General features: G+C 29.7%; 1 protein-coding gene and 1 pseudogene across 1 annotated transcript; both read right to left on the bottom strand.

Annotated features, from left to right (window-relative positions):
• Positions 1 to 11,057: 11,057 nt before the first annotated feature.
• Positions 11,058 to 11,425, bottom strand: LOC146884797 (protein RADIALIS-like 3 pseudogene; annotated as a pseudogene).
• Positions 11,426 to 17,091: 5,666 nt separating this feature from the next.
• On the bottom strand, positions 17,092 to 19,248 carry LOC114190933 (pectinesterase 4-like). The gene is made up of 2 exons (XM_028080011.2): positions 18,115 to 19,248; positions 17,092 to 18,035 (listed from the first exon to the last, which is right to left on the bottom strand). The coding sequence occupies exons 1-2, from the start codon at positions 19,097 to 19,099 to the stop codon at positions 17,335 to 17,337; spliced, it is 1,686 nt and encodes a 561-aa protein (XP_027935812.1). The 5' UTR covers positions 19,100 to 19,248; the 3' UTR covers positions 17,092 to 17,334.
• Between the last annotated feature and the right edge of the window lie 6,177 nt (positions 19,249 to 25,425).

The raw sequence follows: 25,425 nt of genomic DNA, 5'->3' as shown, positions 1-25,425 counted from the left end.
TTTTAAATAATTATATTATTTATTTTATTCTATTATTATTTTAAAAATAAGAGTTAGAAAATGGTATACTTTAACTCATATAATTAAACTCATGTTAAAAAAATCAGTATTTTATGTTGAAAAAACTAATTAATTAAAAAACATATTAATTAATTATATTAGTTAATTATTAAAAATATATTAGTGAAAATACATGCGTGGGTATTATTTTTTTATGAAAATAAAATCTAATAAAATTATTATTATTATAATTATAAAATTAAATTTAAATAATCTTAACAATTTTATATAAGTAATTTTTATATATTTTTTACATAACTATTTCATTATAAATAGTTATTTTATTTTAAAATAATAGTTAAATTTTAGAAAAAATGGTTAAATAAAAAAACTAAATTTTAAAAAATAACGGTTGTAAAATTGATAAAATAATTATTTTTATTTTAAAAAATACAAAAAATTAAATTTAAAACAAAAGGTTTACACCAAAAGAGTGAATCTCTTTATATACAATTTTAGAATTTGTTCCTCTCCAAAATTTTGATACATTTTGATCCTCAAATTTTAAAGATAAATGAATATAGTCTTTTTAACTCAATTACATTAAAAAAAAAATTTACGTCTCAAACATATCTCATACTAGCATTTGAGTTGTTTACACTATTTACACATTCTTGCTTAATGTAAGCTAAAAACGTGTTTGACATGTGAAAACAATTTAACATAACTGGATTAAAATGATTTTATCCATTCATTTTTAAGGTGTGGGGACCAAAATGTTTAAAATTTCAAACAAATAAATTTCAATTTTGTGTCAAGATTCATGGACTAAAAATTTATAACTGTGTCATTTAATTTATTTCTAGTTAGGCATTGATTATGTTTGTTAATTTATTTATGTGTGAAACAGTCTTCTACACTGACATTTGAGCTAGAATATGTCAACTAATTTAAACAACTCAAGTCCCAACCCAACACGTCATTGACACGTCAAATTTTTTTTAATACAATTGGATTAAAATGACTATATCCATTGATTTTTGGAATTTGAGGATAAAATTATATCAATGTTTTTGACAGAGATAAATTTCGACATGTGTTGAGTTCATTAATATTGATAGTTGAGACCAACAAAATCTCCACTCCTTTTTGTGTGTGTATATTTGTACGAGTAGAATGAAAAGTTGCTCAATAAAAATTATTAAGAAAAATGTTGAGTAATCTTCGTTAATTTATAGAGAACTTATATTAATATTTAATATATTAAATATGTATATATAGAATTATATGATGATTGATATTCTTTGTAAGAAAATTTTATTACATACAAAAATAATTTACTTATATTTTTTAATTAAATAATAAGTATATATATAATAGTCAAGAAAAAATAATTTAAATAAAAAATAAAATAATTTAATATATGATCCCAATTAACAATAATTAAAAATAAATATACTACATTAAAAATATAAATTTCATAATAATGTAAAATAAAATTGTTAAACATTTAAACACATTGTTTGGAATAGATAAAAAAATTATATCAATACATATTAATAAGGATAATAATATATTATTAATAGAAAAAATAAGAAGAATAATTTCAATAGAAAAAAAAAAACACAATCCTTTTTTCTTTAAAGGGGCAGAGGAGGGTAGAGGGTAGGAGTAAAATGTTGCACATGTTTCAAAAAAAAATTAAATTGCTATCATTTCTATTGAAACAGTGCACCTTTTACAAAATGTAGGTGTAGAACTTGAGTGCGATGGGGACCTACCTACCATGTTTTCCTCAACCACCTAACTTGTTAGGCTGTAAACATTTTGCTTAACACAAGAACATATGTGATGTGATTCATGGGATACAACATTTGGTAATACGTTGGTGTTGGTTTTGGTACTTTGTTGTTTTGAATCTTGCCAAATTTTGAGCTTAGAAAAAGTGCTAGTATTTTTCTACTTTGCAGAAACAAAGTGAAGCCATTTCATTGATTCAGAGTGTAACAAATAGAAGAAGGTGCGTGTTGGTAAATTGTGAGCCAGCATATGTTGCTTCCCTAGAAAGAGAATGAGACGAATATTTTTTTGTCTGATAACAAAAGTGACATGGTGCCTAAGTAAATTTTAGCATTGAAATAAGAGTGCGTGGTATGTTAACTTTGTCAACCACCATCTCGAAAATAACATGCGTTTGTCCCATGTTTATCATCCATTTAATAATCTTTAATAATCCATGGCCTCTTCACATCTGTCCTGGCTTGCATCACCAACATAATCCCTCCATATCTTTGATAAATATTTTGGTGTGTTAAAATCTCTATAACAAGAAAATTAATATCAAATATATAAAATATATTAAAATTAAATATATATATATATATATATATATATATATTAATTTATAGATTTAATTACTCAAAAAGTTCCTATCTTGGTGATAGTATGGTAACTTTTTTAAAAAAATTGAATTGTGTCTCAAATTTGATAAATTGTCTCAATTAATAAGTTCTTTTCAAAAAAAAAAAATTACTAAGTGTATTAATGACATGTCACGTGTCAATATGTAATTTTTTATTTTTAACTTTTAATTTTTTTGTTTTTGCAAAAAAAGTTTGTTGTCACACATGTCAGGTCTTTGGTGTGACACGTGACATGTTGACAAACAAATGTCACGTTTTGATTTCAACTTAGTTTCTATTTATGTCTCTTTAATCCAATTTAGTCCCTACTTTTGTCTTCTTAATTCAATTTTGTCCGATTTATTTTTTTAAAATAAAGTAATATTGTCTTTGTCCGATATTTTGTATTAAAAATGACTTTTTAATATATTACATCGTTATAATTATTAACCTATGTTTTGTTAATCATCACTTTTACCATTAAATCACTAAATCTTAATATAAAGGTTCAATTAGACGGATGATACCCACTTTTATTCATATTTGACAGTTTGGTACCCGCTTTTAAAAATGTGTCAAATGAGTCTTAACTTTTAAAAAAATGTCTCAGTTAGGTCCTTTTCAGATAAAAATTATTAATGTCGTTAACTTTATTCATGACTTTTACCACCAAATTTTAATATAAATATCAATACTTAATTTTGTAAGTCATTTTAAATGTCTCAATTTTTTTTCTCAAAGGACCTAATTGAGACATCTTTTCAAAAGTTGAGATTCAATTGACACATTTTTTTAGAACGAATATCAAACTGACACATCCGAATAAAAAGTAAGTATCATCCAACTAATTAAACCTAATATAAATATTGGTACTTCATTTTGTAAAAATATTTATACTTAATTAGTTTTAATCTTATTAAAAGAACACATGGATTAAAAAAATATTTTTTAATTATTAAAGAAAATTAGGAAAAAATTGAATAAAAGAGACATATGTAAGAACTAAATTGAATGAAAATGATATATATATATATATATATATATATATATATATATATATATATATATATATATATATATATATATATAGAGAGAGAGAGAGAGAGAGAGACTAAATTCAAATGAAGACAATGACACTTGACAGTGATACTCATTGTCCTGTTACGTGTCACATTAGGAAATCATGGACCTGACACATGCCAACAATTTTATTTTTTTGCAAAAGAAAAAAATGTAAGAAAACAAGATTAAAAAAATCACATATTGACACATAGTACGTTGTTAATAGCTTTAATATTATTTTTTCAAAGGACCTAATTGAGTTCCTTTTTCAAAAGTTAAGACATAATTGAAACTTTTTTAGATGTGGAGACCAAATTGACATATCTAACCAAAGTAGAGACCATTCAAGTAATTAAGCCAAACAAAAAATTATATAAATTTTTGGAGGTACAAAATTATAATGAAATAAAATAGAAATTTATGGATTTGTCTACATTTAATATGCTTAAAAAATGCTTTAAATGTATTGGATAAAAAAACAATAATGACACTTAATTATTCTATGAAGATATAAAATTATCACCTCATAAAATAAGAACAAATTAGTTTCCCAAAAAAAATGTGTCAAAATGTTACTAAATTAAAAAATAAACAGAAGAAAAAATAATTTATGATATTTAAAAAATACACTTCAATTGTAAATTTGATAAACTTGAGAAAATATTTCAAAAATCTAAATGTATGCTGACGGATAAATTTTTAGTGCATTCCTACTTATTGAATTTAATTGTAGTTTGTAAAATTTTATAAGAACAATAAGCTACTTAAATTTATATTAAATATATTTACAGTTAATAAAAGTAATAAGAAATATAAAACAATTACTTGTATGATTGACATGATTAATACTATGATTCATTACTTTGTAAATATTTATATTAACTATTTGATTTGTATCCATCCTTAATGCATTATATATTATATCTATAAATAGAACTATTCTATCATTATTAAGACACACAGAAAAATTGTTTCATATTATTCTGTTCTCTATTTTTTCCTTCTATTATTTATTCTTCCCTTTATTACGTGCTTTATTTTATAACAATAATGAAGTTAATTTTATAACAATAATATACTTAAATAGAATCAAAAGATGGTATTTAGTTTTAAATTCACTTTCTTCGCATACATGCACGGAAAATCTAGTGCATACTTTTTTTTTCGTTTTCACTTGCTGCTTTTCCGTGGCTGAGAAGAAAACACAAATGTTCAACTTAGTTATTGGAAAAAAATTGGTTGATGAGTATTGATCTTTGGGCTTGCGGCATTGTTTGGGTAATAGTCCAAAAACTGTTGATCTTTACTGATCCATGGGCATTATAACTGATCATTGAGATCTACAGGGTTATTACTTCCTGCAACCCTAATTTATAAAAAGACCCATTATATCCTTGAGTCAATACAAAAGTGAATCCTAGTTTTTTCTCTCTCAACATTGTTGTACCTTCATCATTCCAAAACATCATTCTCCTTCTTCCTCACAATGTTTTGTAGCAACTCTCCTTTAACATGTGCAGGAGGTGGCGAAGGAGTCTCTGGCAACAAGCCACATGCCACAAGTTACACGTTACATGTTACGGCCATTCTTCCTCAACCACCATAAAAAAAACACTTTCATTTGATCAAACAAACACTTTCAATTTTTATATTTCGAATTTGGAGTTTTGAAAGGTATTTTCGTATCCAAAATGTAAAACAAAAATTCCAAAACAAGTGTTTCATAATGTATTTTCGAATACAGAAAATGTTTTTTGAAACGTTTATTCTGAAAAATCTTTTATATTCTAGAGTGGTTCATTAAAGTATTTCCAGATCTGAAAATAAATTATGAACTCTATACATTTTGGAATACGAAAAACAAATTCGAAACAAATGTTCCGCAAGTAATTTCTGGATACAAAATTATATTTCGGAACACCCGTTCTATTTTTTTCTGGATACAAAATTATACGAAAAATGATTAATTTAAAAAAACAGTCAAATTGAAAAAAAAAAGTTAAATTTTAAAAAAATTACATAGATAAAAATTAATAAAATAATTATTTAAATTTTTTAGAAAATTATTTAAAGAGTAAAATTGAAAAAGGTAAATATAATCATAAAAGAAATTCAAAGGTATAAATATGTTAAAAATATTATAAAGCTAATAATTTTTAGTTTAAGTTAGATTAAATTGATAATTTTATTTTGTGTATGTTAGAAGTAGTTAGTTTGATGAAATTGTTGAGCTGGACAAATTCTAGGAATGGTTGTTCTTATGTATTTGTTGAGATTTAAATGATTATATTATTAAAAATATATGTTGTTGCTTTCAATAGTACCAGTTTTGTTTTGATGAGTCTGTTTTGTAGGAGGATTTCGTATATCAAATGAAAAAGGGGTTATCACATGGTTTTGATGGTGAATGAAATGTTGATATATCTTTTAATCTAATTTATTTTACCTAAAGATCATTTTGAACTAAGAAAGGGGTAGAGTTGTCCAAAATAGACCAATTTAACATTTGATATATCTCTGAAATTTTGCAGACTCATTTGGGAAGAGTCAACAAGTCATTAAGATTTTTTAATTTACTAGACGAACCTTCTCGAAATTAAATTTTTTAAAACTTAGTGAGTTCTACTCACTAGGTGAGCCTTGTGGAAAAGACTCTCAAATTAAAGTATCGAGTGAGTAAAACTCTCACTTAGATAGAATATTAAAAAAGGAACTCATAGAGTTTAGGTGCTTGCAGTGGCGGAACTTGGAGAAAATATTTAGGGGTGCCAAATTATATTTTTTATATATAATTTTCTTAATTAAAAAAAAATTATTTCTTCTTAAACCATGCAATTCAAATTTTTCAATTTTTAATCTTTCTAATTTATTGAATTCACATGAATGAGTATTCTAATTTTTATTTCAATTGAAGCCTATTCAACTAATTCATTACATGCAATTGAAAATACAAAATATCAATGGGTTATACTAATTTGAGAAAATATAATTAGGCTTCATGCCAATTTCATACAAAAAATTCCTAAAATCATAATTAGGGTTCATACTAATTTGGGGAAACTTAATTTGGGAGAAATATCGTAATAGAAGAATCATAATCTAACATACATACATCATACTAGGATACTTATTCATGAGATCGTGTGAGTATGCATTATTTATCTTCTATGTTTTCCAATTTCTTTTTCCTAATTTGTCTTTGTTTTATTTCACACTTTTTTGATGACTTGTTTTGAAAAACCTTATAACCAGATATAGAACTTTAATCTCTTTAATCCAGTTATTAATCCATCAAATTAATTTTTATTTTACTTTTTAAACACTAAAAATAATATATATATATATATATAACTTAATAAAAATCATATAATAATATAAAATTTAAATATATATATATATATATATATATATATATATATATATATATATATATATATATATATATATATAATAAAATTAAAAGTTTGGGGGAGCCATGACTCCCCCTAGTCCCTAAGTAGGTCCACCGATGGGTGCTTGGGTTGATATGTGAGTTTGATTTTGCTTGGCCAATTTATTTTATTTTTCTTCCAGTGTCCGATGAGGAGCGGAATTTGAACAAAAATTTTAGGAGGGCCAAATTATATTTGTTATATATAAATTATTATTATTTTTAATTAAAAAAATCATTTCTTTAAATTCTTTTCTCTATTCAAAACAAGCACTCATGACAATAGAATCCAAACAATATGACAATAATATATATAAAAGAGTAACATAAAGTTTATCATCAACAATAATATATTAAAAAAAAGTTACCTTTAGTCAGAGTGTTCCTCTATGTTCTTTCAATAACTTAGTCCGCTTGGTTTTTTACTAAAAAGATAACACGATAAACAATATGCAACATCTTTTAATGGTGAATACTCTAACCATGAAGGAAATAAACTAAACCATGTATACTGAAATCTTCTTGGATGATCATCTTTACCAGACAAATTTTCTAGATGCATTTGATATGGACCTCATTTTAGATAAGATTTTCGTACCTCATCAATTTGATTTGGTGGGTATTGCTAAATTTGAATACGCTTACCCAGATCACGTTCTAAATCATTTTCAAATTCATTATATGTAACTTTAGGATCCTTAGAGAGTTGTCTTTCATTTTCTTCAATTTTTGGATTCTCATGAAGTTTCTCAATTTTGGATGACGTAGATGCATTTTTTTTCATCTTTATCACAAGTCTTCCTCTTGAAAAAAAAAACAATTATTTTACTTTTTATCATAATTTTTCTAATATAAATTTGTCACCTCTCACCTATTTACAATAAGATAAAATTATGAATACCCCAAATTAGATCTTAAAAACAAGACTCAATATTTCAAGAAAACTAATAACTTCTAAATGTTTAGCTTCCCTTACCTTAGAGTAGATTCCTAATCTTGCTCTTCCCTTACATAATTTCAAGGCCTAAAATAGCTCTATCTACACAAAGAAGTGTTTGATCAATAATTAGAGCATGATTTTATTATCTCCAACAGATAGAGATATGCCTAAAGCGTAAAAAAACTACATACAAGATAAAAACATATTGCTTTGAAAAAAAAAAGGTAAAAAATGAACTTACTCAAAAGAATAAATTGTTCAGTCCAAAATGTTCTTTAACTCCTCAATTTTGTCATAGTGCAATTTGATTTTGAAAATAATAAGGAATTGATAGTGAAAATTGAGATGGAAATAAGAGGAGAAAAAGAGATGGAGACATGGAAAAGAGGAACCAAATAAAGAAGTATAAGAAATTATAATAGAGGAAAAACATGATTTTTAAATTTTGAAAAAGTTTTTTCAAACTAAATTAATATAAATAAAGTAATAATATATGAATATATTTTTTAAATATATACAAAATAAAATAAAAAAATCATTGGCAGAGCCGTGGCTCCTCCTGTCACACTCATCTTTTGTCACTGTGCATAATCGATAGGCGAGTGAGTTTCTTCTTTAAGCAAAATTAAATTTATGAATATCTAGTGAGCTTAAAAGAGACTAGTCACTGATCGTGTTATGACTCACTGAATGAGTATCCATTTAAGGGATAAAACTGATTGTTGGCATGAGCTTGTGTTTTTGAAAACTCTGAGTTTTATCTCGGTGAAAGAGCTTGTATGCTCGTTGAACTAGATGAGAGAATTTTGTAAATAAAATAAAAAATGATTTTTAATGTTGGATGAATGTATGTGGCCGAGTAAAGTTTTATGATTTTCATAATGTATTATAAAATGTTGATTGGTATATATATCTTATATTTTGGATGGACGGTTGAAACAAAACCGTGTCCCTTAGGTAAAAGAAATTTAAGAAATTTATGTTGACCATATGAGAAAGATTATTAAGATGTAACATAGTTTAATTTAATACATAAGTTTTCTAAAAATAAAATAAAATATCTATCTTATTTTAAAATGTTGATAATTATTGATATGAGAATGAGTGGACCGTAGATACATATACTTGGCTTTGATGATTGTGAATACATATTATTTGTGTGTAAATATGTGTGTAAATATGTGGGATGAGAAGTGAATTAAGTGAAATATATCATATTATATCAAATTCCTTACATATTATTTATATTTATGTTGTTTTCCACTAAATGATGATATAATATAAGGGAACATATATGATGTTTCACGTGACATGAGAGTATGTTGTATATATAATTGTCTCTTTTAATTTTTTTTATAATATTTTTTTAAAATATTTATTTAAGAAAGATTGTGATTATTATATATATATATATATATATATATATATATATTATGTCATGTTGTTACAATTCTATTACTTATTATTGTATACTTTTATAATTATAAAATTAAATATAAATATTTTTTATAATTTTATTGTAAATAATTTTTATTTATTTTGTTGATAGTTTTATAATTAAAAAAAATTAAGTTACAAAAACAGTCAAATTGAAAAAATGTTAAATTTAAAAAACATTACATAGATAAAAATTAATAAAAGAATTATTTAAAGACTAAAATTGAAAAAGGTAAATATAACAATAAAAGAAATTCAAAGGTATAAATATGTTAAAAATATTATAAGATACGACACAACATGTTAGAATTCTATGTTCTGAGTGATGAAAAAGTGGAAAAAATAAAAATAATTTGACTAGTATTATTAATTGTTTGATTCATAAAAATAGAGAATAAAAAAATGGCGGGCCCACAATATTTTTTAAACTAATAAACTTGTACTATTTACTCAGTGTTATATTAAATATAATTTTTATCTTCAAAAATATAATTTGTTTGTTTACTTTCTCGTTTCTAAAAGTATGTAATCTAGTTGTAGTAAAATGTTTTCTTTTCTACATAGCTACCATCTCTTCTTTTATACCAGTAGTTTAGGTATTTTCACGGAAATAAAAGAAAGTACTTATTTATTTTTGTTTTTAATACAATTTTAAGTGATTTATCATTATATTCGTGTTATACCCCTTGCAGTTTTTTTTTTTTTAATTTTAACATACATTTATGTAATTACATTTGTTTCCTCCGTTGTCATAACTAATTTTACTCTCCTCATATCAATTAAATGAAGAGTACAACTGAAAAAAAAAGTTTATGTTAGAAAATAACATATAATAAAAGAAAACAATTTAAAAAAAAAATTGTGAATGAATAAGAGAGTCCGAAATATAATTCCCTTACCAGCCTTATGTTTGACTCATCCTTAATTAATATTTTCAACACGTTTTCATTAAGATATAATACATTTGTTAACGTACAGTATAATTGCCCCTACCTCGGAAACGGAGTGTAGAGTTTTGAGAAATTCATCAAATTCTAAACTTCAATGTACCATACAACATTCACCTAGAAAAAGCAGTAGTACCATAGTACTACAAACTAAAACATAGCAGTACACTCACCTCACACATTCCACAAATTGTTTTTAATGACACATCGACGTTTTGTGCTACCTAGTACCAGTACTCATCACACAATTTTTCATAGTACAGACATCATTCATGTACTGCAAAGTACAAAGCATTCCCCCTTTGATCAAATATAAGAATGGAATAGAATCATACATGCATTCATGAGTGACTTTTGTGCTTAATCTAGCTAGCAAAATTTCTAATGGGAGAATAATCTTTCTCAGAATGAGACGCTGCTTAATGTTAAGGATGTCCACAACAAGGTCGAGGTAACAGTCAGAAACAGGACAGAGCAGGGGAACAGGCAGAGCATGGATGGAGTCATCAACACAATAGAGCCAAGAAAATGAGAGTGACAGAACAAATTATCTGTTGTGATTCTGCTCATGCACTGCCTCTTCCCTGGCTCTATCAGTATTTCTCCTTTCTTTCATATTGAATCCAAAACTTTTTTTCTCTTAAGTTTTAGCACAAATTCACAACCTCTTACATGTTTCTTTTGCAAATTTGTAAACTTGATAACATATCAACAAGTTTTTAAACATTTCAGGTGGTTGAAAAAGACTAGGATGTTACTTGAGTTCTGTTTTGCAGGAATGGACCAAATTGAAAACAAAAACCAGAAGTGTCATTAAAAGATAAGGAAACTACAAAGAGTAGAAAGATAAGAGAATGATTTTATTGAAGAAAGAGAGAGAAGGGACTTACATGGTGCTATCTCTATGAGACAAGCACAAGGAGTCAATTGAGTTAACTAGGACACATGTGTGAGCTTCTTCCACTCCCAGTTCATGGTCCAGTTTTCCAGATTCAATGAGATTTAAATCCTCCAAAAGAAATACATATTGTTCTTGAACTTCTCCTGCACTCTTTTCTCCTCCCACCATGGCTGCCACAATCTCCCACCGTTCTGGGTGGTTCTCATCCACCACGGCCAAAGCCAGCTCAAACAACTTGTTCTCCTTCCAACTCCACCCACACAAACCCTTAGGAAAATCATCCACGTCGCTCGTTTTGGATGTCATCTTCACAGAACCATGAGCATTACCATAATTCAGTTACATTATGGAAGCGCCTGGGGCACTCAGATGCCTGCAATGACCACAAAAATTGCCTTTTCTTTCGTGTTCTACAAAGGCTACATGAGATTAATAAAACTCAAGCTATGACGGTGAAAGGTTGATTCTTATGGCCGAAACAGAAAAAAGATAACTAGATAGAGACAAAATGAGGTACCTCAATGTTGATTTCTTGCAAGAATTAGCATCTCCATTTTATTTTATGTTATTTTACTGTTTTTCCTATTCAAATTTCCTGCACTCGAAGTCGTGTGATGGTAGCCGGCTTTATGTGGAAATTTATAGCCAATAACTGGAACATGAAAGAAGAACGGTGACAAATCTTCCGCAGTTTTTCTATCCACGTTTTTCTTTCTTTCTTCTCCAACTTTCAACATTTTACGTTGCAAGTATGGTAGGTGAATTTGGTGGCTTAAATTGAACGTTGCTTTACCTTTCTGCTAGATTCGAAATGATTCGATGTCTCACCTATTCGAATGAGGTCACTTTCGAGAGTTGAAAGCGAAATTAGGTGAGATATTTTTTAATTTAACAATGTTTAAGATATTTTTCCATGATCTAATCAGCCCAAGAAATATTCGTAGTAGATATATAAAAATATTTTGAGGAATCACTGGTCAAGGAGATTTTTATAAGGACAATTGTTCAACTGTTCAATAAAGAGTGAAAATATGACTGGAAATTAAATTCGCACCCATAAATTGGTCGAAGTTTCTTTTAAATCTCCATTCCTCTGTTTTTTTACTTCAACAAGTATTTAATAACATTTTTTTATTTTTATATCATAATTTATAATAATATATAAAGAGATTTTTTTTTTTAAATTTAATTTTATCTTTTAAAATATAATTATTTATTAAATTTTTAAAAATTAATCGTTACTTTTACAGGTTTTTTGTAAATAGTCTATCTCTACTTTTTTTTTTCTTATTTATCAACCGTTATTCTTTTATCTTTTCTAATATATTTTACTTTATTTTTAATAAATATAATTTTATTTTATATATTAACTTAATAACATTACAATATCATCTACTAATATAATATCACATATTTAAAAAATCATACACACGCGACGTTTACACTGATAAATACATACATACATATATATATATATATATATATATATATATATATATATATAAATTAATTAAAAATTATATAAAAAAAGATATGAATAACCAAAAATATTAATGTTGTTTTAAAGTTTGGAAATAACAGTTAAATAAAATAAAGTAACAGGGAGTAATTATTTGTGATATCCTAATTAATGAATTAATTAAGTTAACCACACAAAAGTAAAACTCATGAAAGATTCTGACGAGCCAACGTTCCACACCAGAACCTGTCAAACAAAACCAGACAGCCTCTTTTGATAATTATGAAAATATTGTTTCCAATAAATACCTAAAAGTCGTAACAAGTGGGATCTTACCTTAGTTATAATGACACATCAATATTATTTGTGTCTGGTTTAAGAAAATAAAATATATATTTCGCATGATAAAAGATTGGCTATTTCTTCCTGCACCTTTTCTTTTCCTGCAGCACCATAAAATCCTTAATCTTCAAAATATTGTTTATTAAAATTAGGTTTAAATCCTTAAGTCTTCGTCCCCTTCACTCCCTTAGCTCCTCTCCCTCTCGGACTAAGTTTCCACCGTTTTTGTGCGCCATCGTTTGAGCTCGTGCATCCTCCACGTTCAAGCTTTTTCCTTCCCTTCTAATGGCAAACCATAATGAAGGCAGAGAAGGCGTTGGTCTCTCCAATTTATATATATATATATATATATATATATATATATATATATATATATATATATATATATATATATATATATAAAATTTATTCTTTTTAAATTTTAATATATTTGATATAATTGACTCTTTCAAAAAAACTTTATACATCTATACATAAATTTTGATATTTTGAGATCCATGACTATTCTATTCTCATATTCGAGGTTTTTATTCTCTTCCATAAAAAGCGAAGCATCCCAATTTGTATTTATTGCACTGATTGTTGGATGGATTGGGGTTAGGGATGTTAATCGCACGAGTAAGATACAAGTAGTAGTTTCTTTGTATCTTATTTATTAGATAAATATTTATTTTGTCCCGTATCTGTATGATCTGTTATAAATATTTATGGATACTCGTGAGTATTTATAAAAAGAAAATTTTAAAATATTTAACAATATATTTTAACTATAAATTCAAATAAAATACAATATAGAACATTTATAAATTTCAAAGAAAATCTAAATAACCCATTTAAATAGTGTTGAATGACAGGATTTTTTAAGATGAATTGATAAAAAGTAACTTGTTCAAAACTAATGTGTTAATATTTTAATCATTTTTTAATTTTTTTAAAAATTTAAATTATAGTATAGCGGGTACGAATACATGTCCTATGACACTCGTACCTGTCCCGTTAACTTGCGAGTTTAAAAAAAATACTCTCACCCGTTACCCGTAGATTTCTATTTATATATTCATTTCTATCCATTGCAAGTTTTATCTGCAAATATTCGCGTGTATGAATTTTTTTTGACATTCCTAATTGGAGATATGTCATTGAGCATACTTTTATTGCATTTTGAATTAAACAATTCGAAATGTATTTGGAAAAAATATATTTTAAATCATATAATTTAATAATATTATTATTATATTAATAATAATAATAATTATAATAGTATTTTTAATATTATCAACATTAATATTAACCCACTATATTCCTTATGTGATATTTTTTTTATATTTATACTTTTAATTTCATTTGTATTTTCATACTTATGACAAATATTGGTGTTAAAAATATCCCTCAACTCCATGTTTATCAAAATTAATTCTTGATGAGTTTGTTTTAGAGATGGAGAGAAAATTGAAAGAGAATTATGAGGAGAGAAAAAGGAAAGAAAAGAAAGAGCAAAGGTATAAAGATAAATAATTTTTTTTAATAAATATTGGAAAATATATGCTCAAACTATGGTGAAAGAGAGATGGATGAAAAGAAAAAACAAAGAAATGAAAATTAGTGAAGAGAAACAAATTAAAGATAAAGAGTCGAGAGAAAAAGAAATTAGAGAAAAGAAGTTGATAAAAAAAAGAAATGGAAGAAAGGTTTTCAGAGATAAATAATTTAAAGAAAAGGAGTTTATAGAAAAAAAAAATTCAAGCAAAAAATATAGAAGAAAAGAAAAAAAGAGAAATAAATAAAAAAAGTGGTGAGATGAAGGAAAAAATTCAAGAAAAAAATATAGAAGAAAAGAAAGAGAAATAAATAAAAATGTGGTGAGATGAAGGAAAATTTAATGATAAATATGATGTTTTTAATGCATATATTATTGTTTCTATTTATGTTTTATGTTGCATGTGAGGTCTCTTCCGCTTGCATACGTCATTTTAATTATCAATAATAAGTCTTTTCTTATTAGTGATCATAACGGTATGTCCTGGTCTTTCTTGTAATGTTTCTATGTGTAGATAGAGCATCTTGTAGAGTTAGAGGCGTGTGACGTTTGACGTCTATTGTAAGTTATATACATGTTTGAATTACTCATTACATTGTCGTACTGTGATTTGCTGGCATGATTGAGTTGTGTGATGTTTACCTATTGAATTGGGGGTTAAACCCATAAATTTACGTGATTTGAGTTGTATTATAAAATTTGGAAATATTGTATGATTGTATTGTGAATTTGCGATTGTATTTGAGTTATGGTATGATATAAGAGATATGAAATTATGGTATGTGCTTAAATTCTGTCTGTATAGAATTGTTGATGTATGGTATTGCAATTAAGATCAATTGATATGAATTTTTGTGATAAACTTGAGATTAATTAACATTTATAGTGTTGATAAACTCGTGTTTGGTATGTGCAAAGCATCTGTGAAGGTTCTTAGGGGTGTTTGGAAATGATTTGGGATTGCAAAATTATGCAGAAATCATATTCTGTAAAATTATGCAGGTCTACTAGGCGAGTTTCAAGTCAGGGTTCACTAACTTTTAACTCGCTAAGCGAGAAAATACTCATGGGACGAATTAATTGAAATATTTTCCATTGGAGCGCTAGTGATACACGTGTTGGGCGAATAATTTGTCGCTGATCGAAAATGTATTTTCACTTAGTGAGGAGACGTGCTCGCTGAGTGAGTGGATTAGTACTTGATTGGGTGTTAACTGTTTTAATTTGGGTGTTTTGTAAGTTTTTCTTTGAATGATGGGTATATGATATGAGATTGTTTGTAGGAGGTTGAGTCGAGATTTGGTTGATGCTAATCCAAGGAGGATTAGTAGTGGTGGTAATAGTGTGTGCATTGAAGTAGGGATCGTCTTGGTAGCTATCCTGATGCTCTAATAACCATTCAAATTCTCAAGTAGAGATGAATGAGGTATGTGGTGAGAGGAGTAGGAGGTCCTAACCTAGGAATTTACCTTGACCAATAAAGTTGGTGAAAGGTCTTAGTGGGAGTTGTATACGTGGTTAGTCTATACATAGAGCTAGTTTTAATTTTTAGTTAATTTACATAAATGTCATATTTTTATAGTCCTATTTTTTATAAGATTATGTGAAACACTATTTTATTTGTATTTAAGCTACTAAATTGAGATGTTACAGAACTTGAGTATTCTATAAAATATTTCTAAACTCAGAGGCAGGAACACGAACCAGAAATAATTAAGAAATAAATTGGGAAGCAATAAATGCATAAATGTTAGATTACAATTACTTATCACTACATTTATACTGAGTTATTTTTATTAATCTACAACTATTGATATGTTAGATTACAATAACTTGTATCTTAAAAAATAAAAAAAGACTTTGACACTTGTTTGTAAAAAAAAATAACTATTTGACAATTAATTATATTAATATTTTAACCATCTTTTGCTATTTTTAACTTATTAATATATAATATTATAATATTAAAATAAGGTTGTTAAGTAAGTGATTTTTTAAAGGATGTGAAAGTATAATTGTAGGAAATGTCAAAAGATATAAATTTATAAAACTATCAATATTTCATATAATTTTCATAATTAAGCTTTCTACATTAAGGAAAGTTAATATATGATTTATTCCGAATAATTTAGAATACAATTATCTAATATTAAAATAAGACTATAAATGATTATTTATACTCTTGAATAAGATGATACAAAAGTACTATCACAAAAAACAAATAATTATTTATACAATGAAAATTATAATAAAATAGAAAATTCATGTAAGAAGTTGAAACTATGCCATTACTTTCTTTTTTCAGAATAATAAAAATAAAAATTTAAATAATAGTATTTTTTAAGAAATATAAATATTTTTTTAAGGCATACATACATGTTATTAAACTTTACGAAATTATCATAAGAATTAATAAATGTGTAGTGAATATTAATAGTAAATTAATTAATAGTGAGGCTACATACAATTTGAATTCTTTATTAGATTTTTTTTTGGTGATATTTCTCTATTATGTTTAACAAAAAATAATACCAAAAAATATATTATATTTTTATATTCAACAGATAACAAACATAAAAAAAAAAATCAGTATCTGGACTATATCATGCGGTATATGTAATAATATGATAAAAATGAAGAGGACAAAAAGAATTAATTTGAATTTATAATTAACGATTACAATCACATCTCAAACAAGTTGAGGGATCAATTTTGGCTACATAGCTACAGAAAATATCTAGCCTACCAAATCGATCTTGATGTGTATTGGCATAAGCTAAAAGGAAATGGTTAGAATAAAAAAAGAATGAAAAGAATTAGAATAAAAAAGAATGAAAAGAAGCAATTAACGTTGGCGTGTGTCTGAGCTACGTTAACTTAAGCTTTGGTGAAGCTGGCGTCATAAGGAATGCCGGTGGCAGGCAACCAGGTGCTAGCTTGGAGCCAGGGCTCAGCGGTGAATTGTGCGGCCTCCTCCCTGCTGATGAGACCTTTGCTGAAGGGTGCCCTTGCGTTAGCAACGGAACCAGGTCCAGTGTTCCCAAATTCAGCGAAGTAGCAGTCTTGGGTGTTGGGCTCAGTTGCAGGGTTCCATGGAATGTAGGCCTCTGGCTGGATCAAGTCACCGATCACGTTCTCAATGAACACTGCCCTGGAGAATGCCTTCCATGGCCTTGCAAGGTATGTCTTCACTACCATCCGCTCAGGGAAGAGTGTAGGGTCGGCGGTGATCTCGCAGTTCTGGAGGACAACTCCAGTGGGCATGTTTTTCTGTTGTGTTCCATCAGCCACCACTATGTTCTGTTGGTTTGCGTCGGGCTTCCTCACCAGGATCTTCGAGTTCTGGATCAAGGCGGTGGCGTACCCGAAGATGAAGTCGATTGTTCCAGAGATTTCACAGTTGCGGTAAAACTGACGGTGGGCGTGTGCGTACAAAGTGTCTTGGTAACCGCGCATTGCGCAATCGAAGAAGACTGAGCGATCACCCTGTACACGGAGAGCCACTGCTTGATGTCCGGCTGCTCCAGCGGTGTTCTCGAATGCAATGGACTTTGCCATGAAATCCTCAGCAACAGTGGCTGCACATTTTCAAACCATTAATTAACTACAGATAGATACAGATGATGTATATATATTTTTTTCATTGAGTGGACTTACAGAAGGTGGCGGTTCTCATTGTCTTGGTACCCTCGGCGTAGTTTAAGCGTCCGGTGATGATGGTCTTGGTGGGGCCATCGCCGTAGATGAGAAGGTTCAACTTCTTCTTGTCAACAAGGATGTACTCGTTATAGACGCCAGCCTTGACGTAGATGATGAATCTTCCTTGGTGATTCTTGGGGTAGGAGTTGATGGCATCAAGAACGGTGTTGAATTGGCCGCTGCCATCCTGAGCCACTGTAGCATGGGGGATAACTGGTTCTCCAGCCATGAGCTTGCGATCAGCAGCGGTGAGCCAAGTGGGGTACCCTTCTTGATCAACATCAAGAAGGCGACGAGAGGCTGGTTTCAAGGCCAAGTTCAAGTCCATGGATTGAAGAACCTTTGCAATCCCTGACACGACATCAAGTGCCAATCCAGTGAGCTTTCCAACGTTGTCCAAGCTACCGGCCTCCAACTGTTCCTGAACCTTCTTCTCGCCGTCGGTGTCGAAGCCGTCGAGGCAAGATTGCTGGTAGGCCACCACAGCACCTAACCAGTTCTTGAGTTCGGCACTGCGGTCGGTAACGTCCGAGATGTTGCTCTCTTTGATCAACACGCCTGAGGCTTCGAGTTCGTGCATCGCGCTTTGCAACAAATCCTTGCAATCGTCGAGGGCCATCTTCATTCCCTGGCTGGTATTGCCGTGCTCCACCGTGAGCTTGTCGCTCATGTTGAAGGCTTTTATGACACTGTCCATCGAGGTTTTCACCACGGTGACAATGTAATCCTTAGGGTCTGAGCTGTTTGCAGAGGAAAGCACATTGTGGCACAGTTTTGGGTCGTCTGAGTCTTGGCACAACGCTGTCACAGCTCTGGTCGTGGTTTTCAGTTCTCCTGTGCTGTTCGCGTCTGGCTTCGGGCTCTGAACTACGGCAACCACGCCAATGACAACACCCACCACAAGGACGAGCGAAATTGCGGGACCGAGTACTTTACCGGACATTTTTTTCCTTTTTCTGGGTTCCTCTTTATTGGTTGATTCCCTCCGAAGGAGATGAATTAATAGGTCAAATCGGAGAGAAAGGATTATTGGGAGGGATATATGCTTTTCCCTTCCCTGTTTATTCTTTATTATTATTTGTTTGAGGAGATTGCAATGAGAAACCATGCAGAAGTAGGGTTGTATTTATACCTCATCACACTTCCTTAACACATGGAATTCAGTTTTTGATTTTGTGGCTTTTCTGTGTTCCGCCATAAATGGAACTGAACTTTTAGCTACCTCTATTCCTCCGACCAATTCATGGTGAGGAGAAAAACTAGTTCATGAATGATGCACATAGATTCATACATTTTCTCCTTCCGTTTTTAGGATTCTCATCTCTTTCACACGTTTTCCTCCTCTACTCTTTCATTTCTTATATCGTTTCTCAAATTAACTAGACAAAAAATAAATAAAAACGGATTGACCATTTATTTTAGAATAGAATTATGTTATTACATAATAAAATTATTTTTTTATCAACAAATATATATATATATATATATATATATATATATATATATATATATATAGACACTTTAGGGGTGCCTCAACCCTTATAGAGATCATGATTTTATATTGAAGTTCTTAGATAAACTAAAACAACCTAATAGATGTGTATAGCAAAAAGATTAGAGACAAATAGAGGATCTTACATATTCAAAGTGCAACTAAAAACTAAAAAGTACCTCCTTAAGAATATCTACTCATAGGTACTTGTTCAAGTCGGTAACCATTGGCAATTATTGGATTCATTCCCTTTAGTCCAGTGCTAGATTCAAATTTGTTCATGAACTATTTGAGAGCTTCCTGATCAGTAAATAGGTATGTGTGTAACATTTTGTTTCCTGACATATTACTCAAAATTAAACAGCAAAATGTTGTGCGTTCAGTAAACCATTGCATCTTTGAAGACTTCCCCTGTGAAATATTCTGCATAAAGCAAAAGAGACCTCTAGATTGAATAGTCTGAGTGGATTATAAAACATGTTTCCTCCATATCATATTTTGATTGGAGGATTCTACGTTATTGATTTGATGCACTCAATTGGGCACAAATTCCAATCATTATAAGAGAAATGGACATGTGGGACTTTTTATTTCATCCATGCCCAAGCATTTAATTGTGCCAAAGTAAAGATTTCCTCTGGATCCACTTTCCCTTGTTTAAACACAAACTTATTTCTATGGTTCCAAATATTCCAAATAATTGATATCTATAAGCCCTTCCATATTTTATTTTCTTTGTTATTTAAGGTCATTAAAGAAAATTGTTAAAAATGCATATTTAGTTGATTATGTTGCAGTGAACTTATACCCACCCATTTATTACAAAAGTTCCAAACCATGTTTGCAATTGTACACGTTAAGAATAAATGGGTTGTATTTTCCTCCTCCAACCCGCATAGGACACATGATGTTTCTGCTCATTGTAACCCTCTTCTGCTCAAGTTTTCCTTTGTTGCTATTTTATTCAATATTGTCCTCCACGCAAAATATTGTGATGATGGAGCTACCTTTATACTCCAAAACATGTTGAACATATCAGAATTTTCCCCGATAATTGAAGTTTTCAATTTCAATTACACAGATTTGATTGTGAATTTGTGTTCCTCATTTTTCCATACCCAAAGTCCTCTCCTTCTCTTAAAATTTGTGTTTGATTTAACACTTTTTTAAAATCCTCTAATTGAGGCAATTCCCACTCAAACAAATCTCTTCTCCATTTCATCAACCATACTCAGCATTGTTAGTCCATTCACCCAACTTTCTTAGTGTTTTCTCCTTAGTAATTGAGTTCTCATATAATAAAATTATATATTCATAGAATTATATTATTATATTATAAAAATATTTTGCATGTTAATTACATTTCATTCGATCAATCTTTTATGGTCTAAATTTAATTATTTTTCATCTTATTTTAATTTATTGTAACATATTAACTATAACAATTAATGAGATTATAACAAGTATACATTTTCATTTTATTAATAATATAAATATTATATATGTTTTCATTTTATATAATTACTATTATAATAACTTTTCTAAGTTTTATGAAATATTTTTGTAATTATGATTTTTCAGTATAACTTAATGTAAATTTGTTACAATGACTACAATTTTTAAATTATCTTAAATAATAAAATAATAATAATAATAATATATTTTTTCATTGTAAAATCTTTCTAATATATGTTAAATTTTTTATTAATCCAAGTTGATATTTTTAATATTCTCATATTACTTAATTTTTGTCCTTTTAATTTTACTATGTTACTCGTAGGAGATTAGTTCAGAATGTTTTAAAAAACTGTTAAGTTTGGTAACTGTTTGTACGTGTACTGTTTACATTGGTTCACTCTATATAGAGAGCTAATGATGCATCTATAAAGTTGTCTTCTATCTCATTTCTCATAGAAGATTGTTCTGGCAAAAAATTGAACATCTTTTAAAAATTGAATATTTTTTAAAAATTGAATTTCTTTTACAAATTGAATATTTTTTTATAGAAGACAAAATTTTACAAACCTTTTTAACTTAATGCGAAATAAAGAGTACATTTACGTCAGAAAAATAGTTCTCTTTGACCTCGAGGATTAACCTTTAATTTATAAACAAAGTGATTACAAAAATAATAATCGACTCACCAAAATATTTTTTCTATAAAAGAGATATCAACTAGTACCAGACAAACTTAGGCCCAATTCATAGGTTCATATACTTTAGGTTAGTCTTGGAACATCTTATCCATTTTCAGAAATCAGGTCAGATGTACACAACCCCTAGTCTTGAACATCAGTATCTAAAACGTAAAGGCTGAAAAAAAGAAATCCTGGTTTTGCAGGGATCATCACTTTAACGCGTCTTCACCACCTCGAAGCTGAACTTGGGTAATCCCTTTAGATGGGTGAGAGGTGACTTTGGTTGGTCTTGAAAATCTAAGACGAAAATCGAGTGATGAAGAAAAAAAGTTTTCAAGAATCAATAGAAATTTGACAGCAAGGCAAAGTTTTTATTGTATCAATATATGAGTTCCAGAATCTTTAATAAGATCTCGAAGGTAATAACTGCATACGGGAAGAAGAAAGTTTGAGCTCTTACAAGGGAAGAAAATGAGACCATTGTGGAGTATTTTGAAAGGTTCAGGAATTGGTTAATACCATGAGGGCATGCAAGGATGGTATCACAAAACAATCGGTGGTTGACAAAATCTTGAGGACTCTTCCTCAATGATTTGATCACTTGGTGGTTACCACTGAAGAAACATGAGATATTGATTTAATGGACTTAGAAGACTTGTAACACTCGCTCGAAGGTCACGACGAGTACATAATCAATGAGAGGAAAAGGGTTCAAGAACTAACTCTTCAAGCAAGAACTGGTTATAAAGACAAGAGCAAAAAGGCTGGTCAGAAGACAAATAGAAAATCAATGGCAGGCAAGGTGAAATTGAAGTCTGCAGGTGATTCTAGAGAGGGTAATAAAAAAGAAAACTCCTCTGGAAATGATGAAAAGGAGTGAAAAGTTTGACAAGATAAAAGTGAGAGCAGATGGTCATTTTGCTCGAGAATGCCGTAATCGATTATAAAAACTCAGATGCATAACTCAAACTACTATAATCTATTACGATTCCTTTGTAATCAATTACAAACCTAAAAACATCCAACTCTCCACGATTTCAGAACTGTTCATTTGACCAAATAGGAAAGGTATTAAGGGTGTACGATTTCTTCGTAATGAAATCGTGTGGGACCGCATGACTTGACTTGTTTATTTTCGTAATTTTTTTATAAATCTTTCTATTTTTGTAATAACCAAGGTAGATTTGCCTAAAAATGAAAAAGTTAGTTTCACACTCCTTTTAGAAACATTTATTTGACACTTCTTTTAATAATATTATAATATATTATAATTTTAAATTAAAAATAATATAATTATAATTAAAATATTATTATTTAAAAGTGTCAAACGTATGTAATTTGCCGTTTTGCAGTCAATATATCATTTTTCTTGTATTGTGTACGTCTTATTTCTCTGATTCTTCTAATTAAGTTTCTTATCCTTATGTCAAAAAGGCCACACACAATTCTTTTGTTTGATTCTATGTATCCCTGGTTTTTGTATAGTCTAGTCTAGGTGTATAAAATGGTTAAAACCTCAAGTATTTCCTATAATTGATATATTTTTAATTGTTGATTTCAAAAATAAATAATAATCTTTATAGTTACTCACATCTTCAGGGAAAGTGATAAATATTTTGACAATCTTGTTAATATTAATCAACACTCTTAGTCAGAATTTATCTGGTTTCCCTTGGTGCTTCCTTCTTATAGAGAATACTTCTTTAAAAATATATTCATTGCCGGAATTTATATCCACTTAAATGTTTATTTTGTTTGAGAGGTGTTACATGCATCTTCATCTAGTCCTCCAATATTATCTTTCTTTTTCCTTTATATATATTATTGTTCCGGTGTGCAAATTCAGGTTTTGTTAACTACCAGAACAATTCTAGTCTCTCTCTCTCTCACTGTTCTGAATTGATTCCATCCCCTATTTACTCCCTTATGGCTCTTTAAATACTCTTTCCAGTAACCTCCCATCCCTACTGATCCGAAACTGCTCCCTTTCTTTCAGCGTCTTTTAGGGAACCGTCCAAGTAACTAACCACGTATCTCGATGGTCCCTGTGTTCAAACCTAGGTTTGGGAAACCACTTCCGATAATTTAGGGAGTTACTATATAGTGGGCCTGCTAGGCCTAACAATGATTACTCTGACATATGACTGAGGGAAATATCTGACTTCGTCCTGCGAGCTGGCGACCATACTCAAAGTTAGCTCGGAATCCGAGCTCAGCCCACTCTGGTAGGTGGCGGAGCTAGGTCGGTGTCCGAGCTGGCCTTATCTTAACTTACTATGAAACTAGGTCGGAGTCCGAGGATCTAATTATCCCAGTACACAGCCCTCCGACCCTTCGTCGAACTTGTTAGGCTAAGGGTCGCATCCTGTACTTTGATTAGACATTCCTAACAGCATTTATTATCCTGTACCTAACCTCTACACGTGTCAATCATCGGCTAGGCAGAGGTTTTTAGATCTCGTGGCTCCCCTTAAATCCAAAAAGTAACCGTTTTCAGACCTTTTATCTTCGAACATATTCACTTTTCGTGGGTGTTTCTTCTGGCGGGATTTTGCCTCTTCTGACCAGTCTTTGCGCATTCTCAACCTTCTTCCAGGTACGTCTTCCATTTCCCCTTTTTCTTTTGTTCATCAGCATAGGTTGCATCGTCTTTACCTTTGATCGTTCTAGGATATTGTGCTTGATAGGCGAAAACATCTTGTAAGTTGTATTATATCTTTGGTCCTGGATCTTCTTTAGGGATTAGGGTTTTTCTTTTCGTAGTCTTTACCCCAAAGAAACGTAGTTGAGTTTTGCTTCCCCCAAATTCACTATCCTGCTTGTTTTGGCCTGTTTTTCCTGTTTCAGATTTAGCCCTCTGCTTTCTCCTCGTGTTTGCTCGCGTTTATTTTCTGGGTGAAAGTGTTTAGGGTTTTAGGGTTTGAGATGACTTCCTATGATTCGCAATATCCTTGGGCCTCTTTGAGTTTGAAGAGGGAATGTACCAGTTTGTGTACTGCGAAGAGGATTAAGGCTTTTAGGGATGGACAAGCATTGTGTAAGGACGACGAAAAAGATGTGATAGTAGGGCTTTGTGAACTGGACGAGCCGGTGTGTAGAGATGGCACCCTTCCCCCTATCCAAAGATTCACCTTCATTTATGCTACATTTTTCGAGAGGCTTGGATTTCGATTACCCTTTAGTGATTTTGAGAAGGATTTACTAACCATGTTAAATGTCGCTCCTGCCCAACTACACCCGAACAGCTGGGGTTTTGTCCGAGCTTTTCAGATTCTCTGCGCTGGCTTAGATATCATCCCCACGACTCCTATGTTTCTATATTTTTTTGAGTTGAAACAGAGCTCCCCTAAGCAATTCTGGACTTCTTTGAATAGCGTCAGTGGTCGGGGTCTGCTTACCCTGTTTCAGTCCTCGTATAAGGGTGGTAAGGGTGCTTTCCTGAAAATTCTCGCTCTTGAGCATAATACTGCCTTACTGGAGGGATTTCCCTTATACTGGACTAGGCTTCCTACTCCACAAGGTGCTCGCCAGATGGAGGAGCTAACATTGACTGAAAGAGAGGGCTGTGCTAGACTGGAGGGTTTAGAGGTCGTTTTTGATATTCGTAAAATACTAGACCTCGAATATCGCAAAGTAGAC

Source organism: Vigna unguiculata, chromosome 7 (genome assembly GCF_037176805.1).
Source record: "Vigna unguiculata cultivar grain cowpea cultivar isolate G323 ecotype 2 chromosome 7, ASM3717680v1, whole genome shotgun sequence".
Taxonomy (NCBI): domain Eukaryota; kingdom Viridiplantae; phylum Streptophyta; class Magnoliopsida; order Fabales; family Fabaceae; genus Vigna; species Vigna unguiculata.
Note: the sequence above shows the minus strand (reverse complement) of the source record. Positions and strands in the feature narration are given on the sequence as shown.

Coding starts and splice junctions, on each gene's coding strand:
- LOC114190933 (XM_028080011.2), bottom strand. CDS start 19,099: ATGTCCGGTAAAGTACTCGGTCCCGCAATTTCGCTCGTCCTTGTGGTG. Junction 18,036..18,114: donor AATGAGAACCGCCACCTTCT/GTAAGTCCACTC, acceptor GAAAATGTGCAG/CCACTGTTGCTGAGGATTTC.